Source organism: Gopherus evgoodei, unplaced genomic scaffold, assembly GCF_007399415.2.
Source record: "Gopherus evgoodei ecotype Sinaloan lineage unplaced genomic scaffold, rGopEvg1_v1.p scaffold_82_arrow_ctg1, whole genome shotgun sequence".
NCBI classification, from domain to species: Eukaryota; Metazoa; Chordata; order Testudines; family Testudinidae; genus Gopherus; species Gopherus evgoodei.
In genome coordinates, this window is record NW_022060103.1 from 183262 (window position 1) to 203134 (window position 19873).

The 19873-nt window shown below is 58.8% G+C and overlaps 1 protein-coding gene across 1 annotated transcript; it reads right to left on the bottom strand.

Annotated features, from left to right (window-relative positions):
- Positions 1–725: 725 nt before the first annotated feature.
- TKTL1 (transketolase like 1) lies at positions 726–12169 on the bottom strand. Its single transcript, XM_030548069.1, is given in 14 exon segments — positions 726–898; positions 1538–1657; positions 1727–1823; positions 3731–3814; positions 4773–4903; positions 5028–5184; positions 5258–5422; positions 5527–5720; positions 6093–6220; positions 6296–6499; positions 8300–8397; positions 8582–8695; positions 9871–9988; positions 12060–12169. Coding segments are annotated over 14 exon segments (1893 nt in total).
- Positions 12170–19873: the final 7704 nt, after the last annotated feature.

The following is a 19873-nucleotide window of genomic DNA, read 5'->3' on the forward strand; positions in this document are numbered from 1 at the left end:
TAAACCTTTTATTTGGAAGCACAGGTGAAGGGAAGCGGCCCTGTTGGAGTGGCAGTGGCTGGCCGCATAAGAGAGCTGGGACTGGCCATTTCTAACATTGAGCAAACCAGGGGACTGGATCGGGCCAGGAATGTCAGGGTGGCAGATTAACACACGGTGCTACTGCATTAATATTTGTCTCCTTGCCCTAGGAGCGGAGTAGGAACGGGACCAGCCAAGAGCAGAGAGCGCAGCTATTGGACGAAGCCTGGACCAGCCAAACTTTAGGTACAGATTGGTCCATAGCAGCGCCTGTGAACACCTGCCCCCCACTATCTACCCCAGGGACAGAGGCCCCACTGGCCCTGGGGAGGGGCAGCCTCTCCTTGCCCTGCAGAACCCCCGTCCCAGCAGATGATGGGAGCAGTGGCAGGCAGCGCTTACTAAGCTCCTCACAGGTTAGCAAGGAATGTCTACAGCACAGGAGCTCGTCAGGAGAATGGGTGGAAGTTGCTCAACCACTGGAGGGAATGTTAGCCTGCTCGTGGTGCAGAAAAATAACCAGCTGGGCTTGGGCAAGCAGTTGAGTCATGTCCCAGCCCTGGGGGGAGGGGGAAATCACAAGCCCCAAAGACATGCTAGCAGCAGTTTCAGTCCCATTGAGCAGGAAGTGAGCAGAAAGAACAGGGCTGGGCTGGAGGACTGGAAAGCAGCTGGCTCTCCTCGCCCCGGACATGGCTGGAGTGTTAGTTGGCAAAGGTGTTCTTCACAACTGCTATGATGCTCTTGGTGCTGATCCCGAAGAGGTCCAGGAGTTTGGCCGGTTTGCCACTCTGGGGCACTCCGCACACAGCCAAGCTTTGGAGTACCATGCCAGGCTCCCCGGCCACGGCCGCGGCCACGGCTTCCCCAATCCCACCTAGCACAGAGAGAAGGGTCAAGCACACAGCCCTAGCTCTCCTTTCCAGAGGAGCGTCGGTTGCTTATGGTGCGCTAGTCACAGCCCCTCTGAGATGTGTCACGTGGGCAGGACACTTGGGTTCCATTCCAGCTTTTTACAACAAGCCACCCCTGGGACCCAGGAGATCCCTTCTAGTCCTAGCCCAGACAACCTGTCACAATCCAGCTTCCTGGCAGGTTCCCCCACCCCACCTCCTGGGATTCTGTTCCAGACCCTCCCACGATGGCTGGAAACCTTATTTCCAGCATCATTCGATTCTTGGCCAATCCATGCCCCTTTGTTCTTGGGCCAACATCCTCCTGTGGTTTCAGCAGCTCTTCTCCCGCTGTGTCCAGCAAACACCCGGACGGACCTCCAGTCTGCGATTTAGGCTACACAACGCACACTGTCCGACCCCTCTGCCCCATCCCAGTGGAGATCCCTCGACACCCTAGTGCTGCCGGGGTGGCCCAGCGCTGAAATGGGAACTAACCCTGCCGCTCAGTATTTCCCAGCCATCCAAGGCTGACATTGGCCCATGCTGGGAGTGAGCAGCCCCCTGCCATTGCTCCCCCTCCCCCGCAGGCATTTGGGAGCCCCCGGCCGCTAGCCTCCTACCCTCTCTGTAATGATCCTCCACGGTGATGATGCGCCCTCCAGTAGCCTGGGCACTGGTGACTATGGTGGTTGCATCCAAGGGCTTGATGGTGAAGGGGTCAATGACCCGAATGTGGGTGCCTGGAAGGGACAGAGGGTCAGAGGAGCATGGGGAAGCAAGCTTATGGCCATCCCCCGACCGCTGGTTACCTTGCTTGGCGAGCTCGTCAGCAGCAGCCAGAGCCTCATGCAGCGTGACCCCGGCTCCAATCACTGTGACCCTGTCAGCATCGCTCTTGCGCACAACCTGGGGACAGAGAGGGCAGGGTACCGACGCTGGAGTACCAGACTCACCCAGCCCCATTCCTGCAGCCAAGAGTCAGGCCTCCCGGCCCTTCCCTTCCCTTGGCAGGCGGGTCCCTGCACTCCCCCACCCCACTGGCTTACCAGGCACCTTCCCTCTCCTCGCATTAAATCTTTCTTTGGATCTGATCACCAGACCCTACTCCCCTCCCAGAGCTGTGGGGAAGAAGCCAGGAGTGCTGGCTTCCAGTTCTACCCACTAGACACCACTCCCCTCCCAGAGCTGTGAGGGAGAACCCAGGAGCACTGGCTTCCAGCTCTACCCACTAGACACCACTCCCCTCCCAGAGCTGGCCATTTCTGGCTGAGACTTTATGGAGTCTCCTGCCACCTAGTGGCAGATCCAGGGCTGTCACAGTCACTGGGTCTGGTCTATGCCCCAGCCTGTAGCCAGTCTCCCGGGAGTGACCCCTTTAGCAGACCGGGCCCCAAGGCCCCGCACAGTTGCACCATGGGAGGCCCACGGGTCTTTGACACCAGTGCTCCCTGTCCCTCTCTGGAGTGAAGCCAGCCAGCCAGCCCCCTGCAGGAGACAAGGACAAGGAACCACTGATAGGTCACCTGGCCAAGCTGCTGCCCTCAAGGGCCAGCCAAGCTGAGACTGCTCCCAGCCCTGGCTCCCTCATTTCCCTGAGGGGAGGGCTTCAAATGCCACCCAAGGGCAGCCCTTCTCCCTGTCACCCTACCCCTTCCCCCATGGCTCTCCAGCCTCGGCCCCATGTCCTGCCTGGGCCTGCCTACTGTCCAGGCCGTTTCTGCCTGGAGTCCACCTTGATTTTCAGCCTGGTCTGTAATGCCCTGCCCCCCAGCTCTTGTTCTGCCCTGGGGGCAGGCCTGGACGTGGTGTACACGGAACCCACTACAGCAGGCCAGTGCAGTACTGGGTGGGCCTCCCCACCACTGCCCCGAGAGGCGGTCACTTCTCCGGGCCACCTAGCAGTGTCTGCATGGGGACAGGGGGCAGCCCAGCTACGGATTGCACGGGGAGGGACCAGCTGAGTTGTTCCCCTCACGGGGGCGCTACGGAGGGCGAAGGAGGAAACCAAGGCAGGCATAGGAATCATGTTACAGACGCTGCCCGAGACCCAACACACCAGCAGGGACTCCCCCAGGCTTCAGAGTCCTGCCAGATCCCACTGCCCCCTGGCACATTCCCCCCCCTTTAAAGATTAACCACTTCACGCTCCCACCCCACGCAGGAGCAGCTCAGGAACAGTCTGGAGTCCCTTTCTGCTCTGGCCCAGGGCCGAACTGGAATCCAGCATGCCTGGGCTCTCCACCATGACCTGCCGGGTGACCTTGTGCCTCAGTTTCCCACCCCAACCCTAGACTGTAAACTCTTTGGGTCTCTCAGTAGCTCCCCTTGCCTCTCGATCTCCCTCAGTCCTTGGCCTGGGAACCCTTTGCCCTGAAGCATGTGGGCAGAGCCATCCCGCAGCCATGGAGCTGGATCAGTCGGCTCCGCCAGCGTCACCCTACAACTGCCCTGGGCAGAGAGGGGAGACAGCGCTTCCCACGCCCATAGGATTGTGTAAGAGAAGCACCCAGAGGCTGGCAGAGCAGGGACTCTGCACTGCACCAGGTGCTACCCAGACCCTGCCCCCCACTGGACTGGGCACACCACCCCTAGGCAGCTCCTGGCACACCAGGGCCCTGAGCTCCACAAACCCCACTGCCCCCTCTCTCAGCATTGGGTGAGCCCCATTATAATAAGCAGACCCATCCCCAAAAGAGCCTCCAATCCAGACAAGCCAGGAGGAGAAACTGAGGCACAGAGCGAGGCAGCCATTGGCTCAGAGTCACCCAACAACCCCTCCCACCCTGCACCCGCCCCCCTTCCCAGCCCCTTACCTTGGCCTGGCCGATCTCAAAGGTCTCCTCTGGCGGGTAGATGACCGGGGTCTCTGGGCGGCTGGTCCGGATGAAGCAGATGCCCTAGGCAAGGCAGGTCACAGGCAGGCTTAGTGCTTGGTCCCTCCTGCTGACCCCCAGCCATGGGTGGGGCTCTGTGATCCCACATCCAGCCGGGCAGGTCTCCCAGATCCCTGGGCTCACCCTGCTCCCATAGATTACAGGGCAGGGGGCAACCGACCTGGACTGGGTGACCAGGAGAGCGTCCAGGCCGAGCTACAGACAGCTGGCCCCCAGCCCCCACCCAGGAGAGCTGCCGGATTCCCAGCTTACCGCCACGCTGCCAAGTGACCGGCAAAGGGACGTGACAAGGGGAGGAAATCCAAGGTCGCATGGGTCCGATGATAGAACCCAGGAGTCCTGGCTCCCAGCCCCCCCTTCTCTGACCCCCCCAGCCCCCACTCCCCTCCCAGAGCCGGGGAGAGAACCCAGGAGTCCTGGCTCCCAGCCCTGCCCTGCTCTGACCCCCCAGACCCCCTCCCAGAGCCAGGGAGAGAACCCAGGAGTCCTGGCTCCCAGTCCTGCCCTGCTCTGACCCCCCAGACCCTCTCCCAGAGCCGGGGAGAGAACCCAGGAGTCCTGGCTCCCAGTCCCGCCCTGCTCTGACCCCCCAGACCCCCTCCCAGAGCCAGGGAGAGAACCCAGGAGTCCTGGCTCCCAGCCCCCCTGCTCTAACCACCAGCCCCCCTCCCCTTCCAGAGCTGGGGAAAGAACCCAGGAGTCCTGGCTCCCAGCCCCCCTGCTCTAACCCACCAGCCCCCACTCCCCTCCCAGAGCCGGGAGAGAACCCAGGAGTACTCACTCTCTCTCGGGGGCAGGTGAATGGAGGATGCAGATAACTGGCAAGGCTGGGCTCAAAAACAAGGTGGAGTCCACCATCGGTGCCATCTGGACCTAGAGCCAGACCCCACAGCTGGCCTCTGAGGACAGCCCCCAGCCCCCACTCCTGAGGCAGCAGCACAAGGAGCCCCCGGACGGTTACCTTGGTGTTGGCAGCTAGGCAGACGGCACGTTCCGTGGAGACGGCGTCGCTGGGGTAGAAGACGGTGCAGCCGGGAATGACTCGGAACATCGCAATGTCCTCCAGGGCCATCTGCAAGGGGCCGTCCTCCCCTGCGGGGAGCCACGAGAGGTGCCGGGCTAGAGAGCAGGCTCGCTCGGCAGCATGGGGGGCCAGCAGCCCCCTGCCTCTGCCACGCAGCCGCCCCCGGGCAGCCCAGCGTCCCCCCGTGCTTACCGATGGAGACCCCACAGTGGGAGCCGCACAGGTTGAGGTTGCTCTGGGAGATGGCGCCCATGTGGATGTGGTCGAAGGCTCGCGTGAAGAAAGCAGCAAAGGTGCTGGCGAAGACCACGGCCCGGTCCCTGGTGGCACAGCCCAGAGCCACACCGACCTGGGGGGACAGACAGCGCGTGACCTGGGGGGGTAGCCCCAGAGAAGCGCCCCGCCCAGCCCCCAGCACTGACCATGTTCTGCTCGGCGATGTAGCACTCGATGTAGCGCTCGGGGTGTGCCTGTTTGAACAGCTCGGAGAAGGTGGAGTTCTTGGTGTCCCCATCCAAGGCCACCACACGCTCGCTAGCAGCACCCAGCTTTGCCAGGGCCACGCCGTAGGCCTTCCGCGTGGCCACCTGCAGGGTAGGGGAGTGTCACTGTCCTGGCCCCACAGCCACCTCCTGGCACCCAGTCAGTCCAGACCGCCTTCACCTAGCCCTGGGCTCCCCGCTTCCCCCACCTTGTCCCCAGTGGTGTATTCGGGGGGCGAGGGCATGCAGATGCCTGCGATGCTGATCTGTGGGATGTCCTCAATGGGCGGCTGTGGCACCAGCACCTCATGGGTCTGGATCCGGCTCTGGATGGCACCGATGATGTACTCCACCTTGTCCTTGGGCATGGGCTTGCCGTGCCAGTTCTCCGCATCTTCCACACCTGGCAAAGAACCATCCCCAGGGAGTGAGCAGAAGTGAGCCAGGACTCCTGGGTTCTCTCCCCGGCTTGGGGAGGGGCGGCTGGGAGCCAGGACTCTTGGGTTCTCTCCCTGGCTCTGGGAGGGGAGGGGGGTCTGGGAGCCAGGACTCCTGGGTTTTCTCCCTACTTCTGGAAGGGGGGACCTCACCTCATCTCTCCTGAGGTCCCTACTCTGTCACATCCCACAACAGCTGTCAGAAGGGTAGAAAGAACCACTGAACCCCCTCTCACCCCCAAGCATGGCCCTCCAGCCCACCAGGCATCCCCAGCTGGGAGCCAGCCGTGGGGCCCCAGGCAAGGCCTGCAGCACGCAGAGCTGAGGGGGGCACTCACCAGGGACGCCTCGTCCCTTGTAGGTCTTGGCCAGGATGGCCGTGGGCTTCCCCTTCTCCTGGGCCGCCTGCCTCAGGGCCTCGTCCAGCTCCTCCACAGCGTGGCCATCCACCACATAGGTGTTCCACCTGCCGGGGTGGGAGGGGTTAGCCAGCCCCAGGGCCGCCCCGCCCCGCCCCGCCCCGCCCCGCGGCCTCCAGGGCACTCATCCGAAGGCCTCGCAGCGGCGGCGGTACACGTCCATGTCGTGGCCCAGCGGCGCCACCTCGCTCTGGCCCAGCCGGTTGACGTCCACGATGGCCACCAGATTGTCGAGCCGGTAGTGGGAGCCGAAGGCCAGAGCCTCCCAGACGGAGCCCTCGGACACCTCCCCGTCACCCAGCAGGCAGAACAACCAGAAGTGACCACTGATTCGGGGATTTCCTAGTTTGAGATTAGTTAGACCCTCTCAAAAAGGCATCTTAAATGGGCATCCTAATTAGTCACTTAATCTTGGATATTAGTCCTAAAAATTGCTCGGCAATTCCCACAGAACTAAGGGAGTTACTCTCTTCCTCAAAGATATTTATATGGCCTACATCACCACAGCACTGAGCATCTGGGAAGTGTTTTCATTGCACAGATGGGCAGGTAGCTGGCCAGAGGGGTGGGATCACTGCCAGACCACGCCTCCCCGAGCCCCCACCCCCAGCTCAGAGAGGGCGGGGTCACTGCCAGACCACCCCTCCCCGAGCCCCCACCCGCAGCTCAGACAGGGCGGGGTCACTGCCAGACCACGCCTCCCCAAGCCCCCACCCCCAGCTCAGAGAGGGCGGGGTCACTGCCAGACCACGCCTCCCCGAGCCCCCACCCCCAGCTCAGAGAGGGCGGGGTCACTGCCAGACCACGCCTCCCCGAGCCCCCACCCCCAGCTCAGAGAGGGCGGGGTCACTGCCAGACCACGCCTCCCCGAGCCCCCACCCCCAGCTCAGAGAGGGCGGGGTCACTGCCAGACCACGCCTCCCCGAGCCCCCACCCCCAGCTCAGAGAGGGCGGGGTCACTGCCAGACCACGCCTCCCCGAGCCCCCCCCCCCAGCTCAGAGAGGGCAGAATCACTGCCAGACCGCCCCTCCCCGAGCCCCCACCCCAGCTCAGAGAGGGCAGAATCACTGCCAGACCGCCCCTCCCCAAGCCCCCACCCCCAGCTCAGAGAGGGCGGGGTCACTGCCAGACCACCCCTCCCCGAGCCCCCACCCGCAGCTCAGAGAGGGCGGGGTCACTGCCAGACCACCCCTCCCCGAGCCCCCACCCCCAGCTCAGAGAGGCGGGGTCACTGCCAGACCACCCCTCCCCGAGCCCCCACCCGCAGCTCAGAGAGGGCGGGGTCACTGCCAGACCACCCCTCCCCGAGCCCCACCCCCAGCTCAGAGAGGGCGGGGTCACTGCCAGACCAGGCCTCCCCGAGCCCCCACCCGCAGCTCAGAGAGGGCGGGGTCACTGCCAGATCACCCCTCCCCGAGCCCCCACCCCCAGCTCAGAGAGGGCGGGGTCACTGCCAGACCACCCCTCCCCGAGCCCCCACCCCCAGCTCAGAGAGGGCGGGGTCACTGCCAGACCACCCCTCCCCGAGCCCCCACCCCCAGCTCAGAGAGGGCGGGGTCACTGCAGACCACCCTCCCCAAGCCCCCCACCCGCAGCTCAGAGAGGGCGGGGTCACTGCCAGACCATGCGTCCCCGAGCCTCCACCCCCAGCTCAGAGAGGGCGGGGTCACTGCCAGACCACCCCTCCCCGAGCCCCCACCCCAGCTCAGAGAGGGCGGGGTCACTGCCAGACCACGCCTCCCCGAGCCCCCACCCGCAGCTCAGAGAGGGCGGGGTCACTGCCAGACCACGCCTCCCCGAGCCCCACCCCCAGCTCAGAGAGGGCGGGGTCACTGCCAGACCGCCCCTCCCCGAGCCCCCACCCCCAGCTCAGAGAGGGCGGGGTCACTGCCAGACCACGCCTCCCCAGACCCCCACACAGCCCCAGAAAGGCGGGGGGGGGGTGTCACAGCCAGGCCATGCCTCCCTCTGGCCCTCTACCCCAGCTCCACCCACTGCCCAGATGGTGTGGGGTCACAACCAGGCCATGCCTCCCCCAGCTTCCCAACCCCAGCCCCCTGCCCCATTGCCACCCAGTTCTCCCCAGCCACCTGCCCCAGGCTGGGGCGCCCCCCAGGGCACTCACCTGGCCCTGTCAAAGTACTTGCCTACGTAGGCCATCCCGCAGGCCGCGCCCAGGCCCTGCCCCACGGAGCCCGTGGCCACGTCCACAAAGGGCAGCCTCTGGTGGAGAGAGTGGCCATGTGACCCCCACAGCCCCTCCCAGCCCCTGCCCCACCATTATCAGCAGTCCCCCAGCTGCCCTCATGCCCAATTGTGAGTCCCCAGCTGGGATGGCCCCTGTGGCTTTCCACCCCCAGGGAGCACAGAGGTGGCAGGCTGGTATCCCAGGGACCCCCAAACTCACCGGGGTGGGGTGTCCCTCCAGGTCACTGTTGATCTTGCACAGATTCAGCAGCTCTGGCTCCTTGAGAAAGCCGGCCTCAGCCCAGGCGGCATAGAGCAAGGGGGCAGCATGGCCCTGTGGGCAGGAGGCAGGGTTAGACCCCAGGGGCACAGCATGGACACCCCCAGCACCATCCCACAAATGGAACAAGAGAGGACATTGGAGAGGGGAAGCCGCTCCCCATAGCCCAGCCACACCAACACCCCACCAATTCTCCCCATAGCCCAGCCAGGGGATGCCCTCCTGATCCCCCCATAGCTCAGCCAGGGGGACCCTTCCCATCCTCCCATAGCCCAGCTACACCGACACCCCACCAATTCCCCCCATAGCCCAGCCAGGGGATGCCCCCCAATCTTCCCATAGCTCAGCCAGGGGGACCCTTCCCCCAGGCCAACAGGGGACCCTCCCCGATCCCCAAATAGACTCTCAGACTCATAGACTCCAGGACTGGAAGGGACCTCGAGAGGTCATCGAGTCCAGTCCCCTGCCCTCATGGCAGGACCAAATACTGTCTAGACCATCCCTGATAGACATTTATCTAACCTACTCTTAAATATCTCCAGCGATGGAGATTCCACAACTTCCCTAGGCAATTTATTCCAGTGTTTAACCACTCTGACAGTTAGGAACTTTTTCCTAATGTCCAACCTAAATCTCCCTTGCTGCAGTTTAAGCCCATTGCTTCTTGTTCTATCATTGGAGGCTAAGGTGAACAAGTTTTCTCCCTTCTCCTGATGACACCCTTTTAGATACCTGAAAACTGCTATCATGTCCCCTCTCAGTCTTCTCTTTTCCAAACTAAACAAACCCAATTCCTTCAGCCTTCCTTCATAGGTCATGTGCTCAAGACCTTTAATCATTCTTGTTGCTCTTCTCTGGACCCTCTCCAGTTTCTCCACATCTTTCTTGAAATGCGGTGCCCAGAACTGGACACAATACTCCAGTTGAGGCCTAACCAGCGCTGAGTAGAGCGGAAGAATGACTTCTCGTGTCTTGTTTACAACACACCTGTTATAAATAGCCCAGCCACACCAACACCCCACCAATTCCCCCCACAGCCCAGCCAGGGGATGCCCCCCAATCCCCCCATAGCTCAGCCAGGGGGACCCTTCCCCCAGGCCAACAGGGGACCCTCTCCGATCCCCCAATAGCCCAGTCACACCAAAACTCCACCAATTCCCCCCATAGCCCAGCCAGGGGACGCCCTCCCCAATCCCTCCATAGCCCAGCCCTCGGCCCCCACACCCCACCTTGGAGAGGACAAAGCGGTCATTGCTGGGGTGCGCTGGCTGGCAGGCCCGGTAGCGCATGGCCTGGAAGAACAGCACCGCCACGATCTCAGCAGCGCTGCAACAGGACGTGGGGTGGCTATGGGGGGAGATGGGGCAGAGTCAGCCGATACACTCCCCACCCACCCCGGGCCATAGTGGGATCCCAGCCAAGCCCTCTGCCTACAGAGGACACAACACCCCCTATTCTGGTCCTAATCAGCCCAGCCCCGCCCCCAGCAGCCAAGCCCCGCCCCTCCAGGGGCGGTGCCACAAGGCTTGAGCAGCCCCCCATGGAGTGACAGCTCAGCCCTGCCAATCAGAGCAGAGCGCACACCCCCAAGCACGTGGAAGGGAGGCAGACCGTCCTGCAGCCCCCCACCCAGGGCCTGAGAATGCAGCCCTACCAATGCCCCCCCCATTAAAGAGTGAACCATCACCCTCCGTGCACCGATCCCCCTTAAGCGTTCCCACACAGCCCCCACCGCCTTGCAATGGCTCCCCCGGGGGGAGGGGCCCACACAGAGCTCCCCCCCGCCTTGCAATGGCTCCCCGGGGGGAGGGACACCCACAGAGACCCCCCCGCCTTGCAATGGCTCCCCCGGGGGGAGGGGCAGGAACATCCCTAGAACCTCCCCGCCCTGCAAGGGCTCCCCCGGGGGGAGGGGCACCCACAGAGCCCCCCCCGCCTTGCAATGGCACCCCCGGGGGGAGGGACACCCACAGAGACCCCCCCGCCTTGCAATGGCTCCCCCGGGGGGAGGGGCAGGAACATCCCTAGAACCTCCCCGCCCTGCAAGGGCTCCCCCGGGGGGAGGGGCACCCACAGAGCCCCCCCCGCCTTGCAATGGCACCCCCGGGGGGAGGGACACCCACAGAGACCCCCCCGCCTTGCAATGGCTCCCCTGGGGGGAGGGGCCCACACAGAGCTCCCCCCCGCCTTGCAATAGCTCCCCCGGGGGGAGGGACACCCACAGAGACCCCCCCGCCTTGCAATGGCTCCCCCGGGGGGAGGGGCAGGAACATCCCTAGAACCTCCCCGCCTTGCAATGGCTCCCCCGGGGCAGGAACACCCCCAGAACCCCCCAGCCTTGCAATGGCACCCCCAGGGGAGGGGCCTGCACGGAGGCCCCCCGCCCTGCAAGGGCTCCCCCGGGGGGAGGGGCACCCACAGAGCCCCCCCCGCCTTGAAATGGCACCCCCGGGGGAGGGGCCCGCACAGAGCCCCCTCCCCCTTGCAATGGATCCCCCGGGGGGAGGGGCCCGCACAGACCCCCCCCCCGCCTTGCAATGGCTCCCCCGGGGCAGGAACACCCCCAGAACCCCCCCGCCTTGCAATGGCACCACCAGGGGAGGGGCCTGCACAGAGACCCCCCGCCCTGCAATGGCTCCCCTGGGGGGAGGGGCAGGAACATCCCCAGAACCTCCCCGCCTTGCAATGGTGCCCCCGGGGGAGGGGCCCGCACAGAGCCCCCCCGCCTTGCAATGGCACCCCCGGGGGGAGGGGCAGGAACCCCCCCTGAACCCCCCCGCTTTGCAATGGCTCCCCCGGGGGAGGGGGACGCACAAAGCCCCCCCCCGCCTTGCAATTGATCCTCCGGGGAGAGGGGCCCGCACAGAGCCTCCCCCCTTGCAATGTCACCCCCGGGGGGAGGGGCCCACACAGAGCCCCCCCCGCCTTATAATGGCTGCCCTGGGGGGAAGGGCCTGCACAGAGCCCCCCCCTGCCTTGCAATGGCTCCCCTGGGGCAGGAACCCCTCCCAGAACACCCCCTGCCTTGCAATGGCACCCCCGGGGGAGGGGCCCACACAGAGCCCTCCCCGCCTTGCAATGGCTCCCCTGGGGGGAGGGGCCTGCACAGAGCCCCCCCCGCCTTGCAATGGCTCCCCCGGGGGGGAGGGGCACCCACAGAGCCCCCCTGCCTTGCAATGGCACCCCCGGGGGGAGGGGCACCCACAGAGCCCCCCATCTTGCAATGGCACCCCCGGGGGGAGGGGCACCCACAGAGCCCCCCCATCTTGCAATGGCACCCCCGGGGGATGGGGACCCACAGAGCCCCCCCCGCCTTGCAAAGGCTCCCCCGGGGGGAGGGGCCTGCACAGAGCCCCCCCCGCCTTGCAATGGCTCCCCTGGGGGGGAGGGGCACCCCCCGGGGCCCGGCTCCGCTTACTCCTAGCCCACAGCGCTCGTGGCCCGCAGCGCGTGCACCCGCAGGCGGTTTGCGGCATCGCGCGGCGCCTGCAGCGGGGGCTGCTCCGGCCGGGGCTCCGCACTGGCCATGCTGCAGCTGCCGGGACCCGGCGCGGCGTCTGGCGGCTGCCCTGCCCCATCCCACCCCAGCAGGAAGTGAGATCGGGGGGGGGATTCCCTCCAAGGATGTGGGACCCCCTAGCCCCGCCCTCCCCACCCCACACTGTTCTGCTCTGGCTGGCCAGTTGTCCACAGGATCCCCATCCAGGCCTGGAGTGACTCTGGATTGACCCCGCAGGAGCTCAGCTGAGAACCCAGCCCTGCCCCCGTTACAATCTGGGGTGACTCCGGATTGACCCCCGCAGGAGCTCAGCGAGGAAAAGCAGGCGTTAGCCGTGGCAGGGTGCATTGTGGGATGGTGGGGGGGCGTTAGCGACAGTAGGGTGCATTGTGGGATGGCGGAGGGGGTAAGCCGCTGCAGGGTGCATTGTGGGATGGCGGGGGGGTGTTCGCTGCAGCTGGGTGCATTGTGGGACAGCGTGGGGGTGTTAGCTGTGTAGGGTGCCTTGTGGGATGGTGAGGGCATTGTGGGATGGCGGGGGGGGTGTTAGCGGTGGTAGGGTGCATTGTGGGATGGCGGGGGGTTTAGCCATGGCAGGGTACATTGTGGGATGGCAGGTGTGACGTTACTGAGATAATCTGGGACCATATAGAACATGGTTGCCACCAAGGTCCTGTAGTGGAAGCAAATCACATGTGCAGGGGGTGAGCTGCAGTGTCTAGGCCAGGTTGCGGGGTGCTGGGTAGGAATGTCCGGTCTGGGTGCCTCTGTCATTTTGTAGTGGAAGTTATGAATATTGGCTCTGTACTGTCTGTGCTTCAAACTTATGCTGTGATTCTGGGTGCCCTGTTTAAGCAATTTGTCCTGAATTGGCACCTCAGTTGGGTCCAGCCAGAACTGCAGTGTCACAGTGGTGTAGTTGGCAGGATCCACAGAACCAGGTCAATTAAGCTTTGGGTCAGAACCCCACACTAGCCAAATCTGAATTTTGGGATTGAGAGTTTGGTTGGTTAAAGATCAGCGACCATGAGCCAGAAAGCATCAGCAAAAGCAATGAAACTAGCAATGCAGTTTGAACATGAGCAAAACCTGGCAGAAATTTGAATGAGAGAGAAGCAGCCTTGGCCCAGCTGGAGAAAGAAGCTGCTGAGAGAGAAGAAAAAGCTCATAAGGGGCGTCTGGAGCTGCTGGCTGCTGAGGAGAAGGCTCCACAGAGGCAACAGGAGACTCACAAGATGCAGCTAGGAACCGCCAGACTCCAGCTCCAAATCAAAGAAGCAAGGGAAGAACAGCAGAAATTGGATCCTTTTGGAAGTCCAGTGTCTAACAATGTTGGTATGTTGTGTAACTCTGAGCAGTTGTCTGGGGGTAACCAAACATACCCAACACGGCCACCTTGTGTGTCAATGCTGTTACGGTGAGTTCAGTAGAAGGTGGCTCCATAAATTGTGCCCGTGCTCTGTACAGGAGTGGTCATGGAAAATTCATAGAGAGTGTAAAGGTCAATGGTAAAAGCTGTTTAGGGCAAATGATGGCTTCTAACGTCACTCTTGTTAAAGCAGATCTGGTCAAAGAGGAAGATTATTTACCAGATCCGAGTGTGAATGTTGTAGTTCTCGAGGAGTTTACAGCGTGTGTGCCTTTAGCCAGAATCCACCTCGAATGGACTGGGGCTCAGCATGAAGTGATAACTGGCATCAGGAAGTTATTGCCTAAGGATCTTTTGATTGGGGAAGATGTTAAAGCTTTGTTCAGTCCAGGTAGCCAGTCACAGGACCTGTGTCTATTGTGGGCACTGATTTGCCTGGGGAGGGTTGCTCCAAAGGTTTGTCTGTGCCAGAAAGCCGTGTGGCTGGGAATGGAGTTTCTGAACGTCTGTCTAATGTCTCAGAAGTGAATCTGGAGTTAGTCAAGCACAGAAAGATCTCAGTGGTCAGGAAAATGTTTCTCAGGAGCAGGTTAAATTTGATGGTCAGGTTGAAGCCCTAATGGTGGAAGGAAAGGGGAGATTTTCAGTGGGTGATGGACTGGTGGTTAGTGCAGCTTGTAAAAGGGAACCTGAAAAGGGTGACTGTGATTTGCTGGAAGTAGCTCAGTGTAGTGAGAAGAGCGGCAGTGTGTCTGTTGGAAGTGGCCATGTGCCTGGTAGGGGAAGTTTGGAGGAGCCTAGGCAGCCTTGTGAGCCGATGGCTTTGTCTACTCAGCAGTTTGGGAAGACAGGGATAGTGGAAGATGAGTATCAGAGGGTAGCAGTGTTAGTCTGGATCTGTAAAAGCAGCAAAGAATCCTGTGGCACCTTATAGACTAACAGACGTTTTGGAGCATGAGCTTTCGTGGGTGAATACCCACTTCCTCAGATGCATGTAATGGAAATATCCAGGGGCAGGTATATATATGTGTGCTAGCAAGCAAGCTAGAGATAACGAGGTCAGTTCAATCAGGGAGGATGAGGCCCTGTTCTAGCAGCTGAGGTGTGAAAACCAAGAGAGGAGAAACTGGTTCTGTAGTTGGCAAGCCATTCACAGTCTTTGTTCAGTCCTGAGCTGATGGTGTCAAATTTGTGAAGCTCAGCAGTTTCTCTTTGAAGTCTGGTCCTGAAGTTTTTTTGCTGCAGGATGGCCACCTTAAGGTCTGCTATAGTGTGGCCAGGGAGGTTGAAGTGCTCTCCTACAGGTTTTTGTATATTGCCATTCCTAATGTCTGATTTGTGTCCATTTATCCTTTTCCGTAGCGACTGTCCAGTTTGGCCGATGTACATAGCAGAGGGGCATTGCTGGCATATGATGGCGTATATTACATTGGTGGATGTGCAGGTGAATGAACCGGTGATGGTGTGGCTGATCTGGTTAGGTCCTGTGATGGTGTCGCTGGTGTAGATATGTGGGCAGAGTTGGCATCGAGGTTTGTTGCATGGATTGGTTCCTGAGCTAGAGTTATTATGGTGTGGTGTGCAGTTACTGGTGAGAATATGTTTCAGGTTGGCAGGTTGTCTGTGGGCAAGGACTGGCCTGCCACCCAAGGCCTGTGAAAGTGTGGGATCATTGTCCAGGATGGGCTGTAGATCCTTGATGATGCGTTGGAGGGGTTTTAGCTGAGGGCTGTATGTGATGATGAAGTGGAAGATGAGTGTCTCTATCCCTTACCTGTGTTCTGGATGGAGAATTGGGACAGTGAAGGGAATGTGCCTGTGTCTGTCAGGGGTATTGACTTGCCTATGGAGGGAGCTACCCTGGTCTCCAAGCAGTTGTCTGTGAACAGCCCTGTGTCCTGGGACAAGGGAAATGAGATCCCAAGCTGTGTGTCTGCGGAAGGAGAAGGTGTCTCCAGCTTTTCTGTGTCTGTGGAGCAGACAGAAGAGGCCTTGCAGCCTGTGAGGGTTGAGAATAGTGCAGTTGTCTCAGAGTTGGTTCTGGATTCAACTAAAGCCCAGGAAAGGAATGGTGCTAAGTTTGTGTCTGCTGGGGAGAATGGCCCTGTGACTAGGGTGCATCCAGTTAGTGTCGTAGCAAAATCCCAGAGACCAGACAGTTCTGGTGCTTGTAGTTTGCCAGTTCCTAATGTGTGGTTGGAAAAGGGTGTAGCAATTCTGTCTGCTCAGGGTGATACCCTAGCCAGGGCACGAGGAGAGCAGAAAGGTGAGTTAATTGTGTTATCTACTGACAGTTTGACGACTTGTAGCAAGAAGGAAACGACTCCTGAACTTGTGTGTGGCCAAGGGAAGGAGAATGTTTCCAACCTGTTATCTAATGAGTCTATGAGTTTGCCTGAAAGGGGGTTGTGTAGGAATCTGCCTGGTGGGCCTGAGGTGATTCTGGATGTAAATGAGACCCAGCAAGAGGAAAGTGTCCTTTAGAGCAAGCCCTAGGTGAAGAGGGTAAGGGCAGAAGTTCTGAGAGGGGTGAATTGCTGTTTAGAAAAGCTCATAGGGAAAGGAACCCCTGTGGTAACCTTTGCAAACAGTTTCCTGCAGCTGAAGGGTGTGAACATGAGTTAATCAAGGAAGTTTCAGTTCCTAACAGCCGGAAATTTTCTGTTGTGAATGGATCCACTGACTTTCCTTTTGAAAGATCCGGTGTGGGTAGCCTAGAGAAGGTCTCACTCAGATGGAGTAAAAGCTCTTAAGAAAGCTGAGCAGCCCTATAACCAAGTGGCTGTGTGTGGCCAGCTTGTTGGGAAGACAATCGTGTTGGAACAGGAATGTCTCCAAGCTGATTCTGTAAGTGAGCAGCATGTGCTTCAGGGTCTGAGGACAGAATTGGTTACTGGTATTTCAGAGCAAAACAGTTTTACGGCCGAATGCTTGAGGATGCAGGGGAAAGCAAGCAAACTCTCACCCTCAGACCCTCTGGATTCGGGTGGTATCTCTGTAAGACAGTCCAGCATTGGAATTGGTAGCAGCTAAGAAGTTAAAAGCTAGTGTCTGTGTTGATGCAAATTACCTGGCTGGCAGGGAGAAGAAAGACTTGCTAATAGCTGTTAGCACAGAGAGCCTACCCAGTGAATTTGGTTAAGCAAGAGAAATCAGGGTTTGATCCTGCAGGACAAGGAGGAAAGAGAAAAGTGAATTTTGCAAAGGGAAGCCACAGTTAACCCTAAAATGCCCAAACCCCAATAGTCTGGAGCCAAAGGTGTGGCATGACAAACCTGATTGTAGATGGACAATTGCAATGAATTTGTTGTTATTGCTAATGGTGTTTTTTGTAATTAATGTGTTGCTATTACCAAGAACTGTAAGAATGTACAATGTGCCTAATCCTTTGGAAAATCCCATGAACATGTTGAAAGCAATATATGGGAACACACTTTATGTTGAAGGGCCTTTTGTGACGTTATTGATATAAACTGGGACCATATAGAACATGGTTTGCAACCAAGGTCCTGTAGTTGCACCAAATCCTATGTAAAGGGGGTCATATTGTTGGGTCTAAACTTTTGGTGAACTTTGGAGCCAAAACACACCCAGACTGGCCGTCTCTGCATAATCCTTTCTGAACCCTTTATCGAACAAAGCACTGACCTGCAAACTACTCATGACACCCCCTTTATCAAGTAGCCATTAGCCTTTATCTCTATGCATTTACTTGTTAAACTTGCTTTTCCTGTAAAATCTTGATTGATTATGCATGACCATTATCTTCTATTAATCACTTTGTTTACTTCTGTGTATAAATATTGATGCTCACCCCTAATAAAGGGGCCACACTTATTCTAAAGCTTTTGGGTTAGTGTGAGCCCGTTGATCAACGCATTTGTGTCTGGTCTCTGACAGAATTGTGTGCCCATAGCCTCCCGCACGAACTCGGGTGCTGGAGAGGTGAGTAAGGACTTGCTTTATTACCTAACAATATCAGGTGTCTAGGAGCAGGTTCTGGGTTGCTGGTTAGGATGAAGCTGTCTGTGTGTCTGTAGCATTGTGTAGTTGAAGTTAGTATTGGCTCTATACTGTCTGTATTTCAGACTTGTGCTGTGTTACTGGGTGACACCCCAGACAAGTTGGGGTTAGCTCTGCCTAGCCTGCTTGATGGCCTATTAAGGACCATCAGCTACACAACTGACCCATTGAGAGGAGGCAGATAGGCCTTGTGACTCAGCAGGGTGTGCAGGGACTGGCCCATGTGACTCCAGACTCCATGTTGCTGTAATTTTCCACAGTAAGAACAAAGAAGTGTTCTTACACCTGGAAGAGCCTATCTAAGGCTGATGCCTCATCTCCATCTGGTCTTCAATCCTGCTTCCTACCTCTGGAGGGACTTTGCTACAAGCTGAAGCTCTGAACAAAGGACTGAACGACCCGTCCCAGCGGGGCATGTTCTCCAGAGACTTGATTTGAACCTGCAGTTTATTCCATCCCTGCTACAAGCCTGAACTAAGAACTTTGCCATCGCTGTATGGAATTGATTCCATGTAACCAATTCTAGCTCTCATCTCTACCTTTTTCCCTTTATGAATAAACCTTTCGATTTTAGATTCTAGAGGGTTGGCAACAGCGTGATTTGTGGGTAAGAGCTGATGTGTATATTGACCTGGCTCTGGGCTTGGTCCTTGGGGATCGAGAGAACCTTTTTCTTTTACTGGGGTGTTGGTTTTCATAACCATTCCTCCCCAGGACGGGTGGGACTGGAGGTGATACGGGGAGACTGGAGTGTCTAAGGAAATTGCTTGTGTGACTTGTGGTTAGCCAGTGGGGTGAAACCGAAGTCCTTTTTGTCTGGCTGGTTTGGTTTGCCTTAGAGGTGGAAAACCCCCAGCCTGGGGCTGTGACTGCCCTGTTTGAGCAATTGGTCCTGAACTGGCACTCTCAGTTGGATCCTGCCAGAACCGCATCATCACATCCTGGTATACTGATGTTTCACAGTTAATGTCTGTAAACAGTATTGGAACTTTTCACTGGGGAAAAGACATTCCAGACCTGACATGCTGTATGGAAAAGGGAAACTGAGGCACGCTACCATATTGCTTGCATGGCTAAATGCCAAGATTCCTGTACTATGGACAACATTAATTTCTACATTGATTTGATGTTAATTGGATTCCAAACATTTGCCAGAGCGTGTATGGATAAAGTAGCTGTTTTCTTTAGCTCTTGGCAAGATCACGTGAGACGCACAGGAACCTGCTGCAAGAGCAGATCCAATCCACTATTGTTCTAAGTTTTTTAACTGGAGTTTGTAAAGAGATTCAATCATGTTACTGAACAAGACTGTGATAAACCATTTCTGTTAGACACTGGTAGGGCCTCTAACCCAACACTCAATGTAGTGAGACGGGCCTAAGGATGCGGAGCTCTTAGGATGCAGCCAGCGATGTTTTTGTCACCCCTTCCTGTATCAATTTTGCGTTAAGGGTGTGACGTTACTGAGATATTCTGGGACCATCTAGAACATGGGTGCAAGCTAGGTCCTGTCGCGGCCCCAAATCGCATGGGCAGGGGGTGAGCTGCGGTGTCTAGGCCAGGTTGCGGGGTGCTGGGTAGGATTGTGCTGCCCGGGTGCACGTGTCATTGTACTGGAAGTTGTGAATATCGGCTCTGTCCTGTCTGTGCTTCACACTCGGGCTGTGCCTCGGGGTGACACCCCAGACGAGTTGGGGTCAGCTCGGCCTGGCCAGCTTGGGAGCCCGTTACGGCCCATCAGCTGCAACTGACCCATGGCGAGGAGGCAGATCCGCCTTGTGACTCAGCCAAGTGCAGGGCCTGGCCCAGGTGACCCCAGGCTCCACGTTGCTGTAATTTTCCAGTGAGAACAAAGAGGTTCTTACGCCTGGAAAAGCCTAGAAAAGGCCGAGGCCTCGTCTCCACCTGGTCCTCAATCCTGCCCCTGAGCTCTGGGGACTTTGCTACGAACTGAAGCTCTGAACAAAGGACTGAACGACCCGTCCCAGCGGGGCATGTTCCAGGGACGGGATCTGAACCTGCAGGCTCCTCCATCATGGCTACAAGCCTGACCCAAGGACTCTGCCATCACTGGATGGAACTGATTCCATGTCACCAATTCTAGCTCCGTCTGGATCTTTTCCCTTTTATGACTAAACCTTTCGATTTTAGATTCTAGAGGGTTGGCACCAGCGGGATTGGGGGTAAGATCTGATGTGTGTATTGACCTGGGTCTGGGGCCTGATTCTTTGGGATCGAGAGAACCTTGGTCCTTTACTGGGGTGTTGGGTTTCATACCCATCCATCCCCTGCCGAGTGGCGCAGGTGGGGGCACTGGGAGACTGGAGTGTCTGAGGGAACC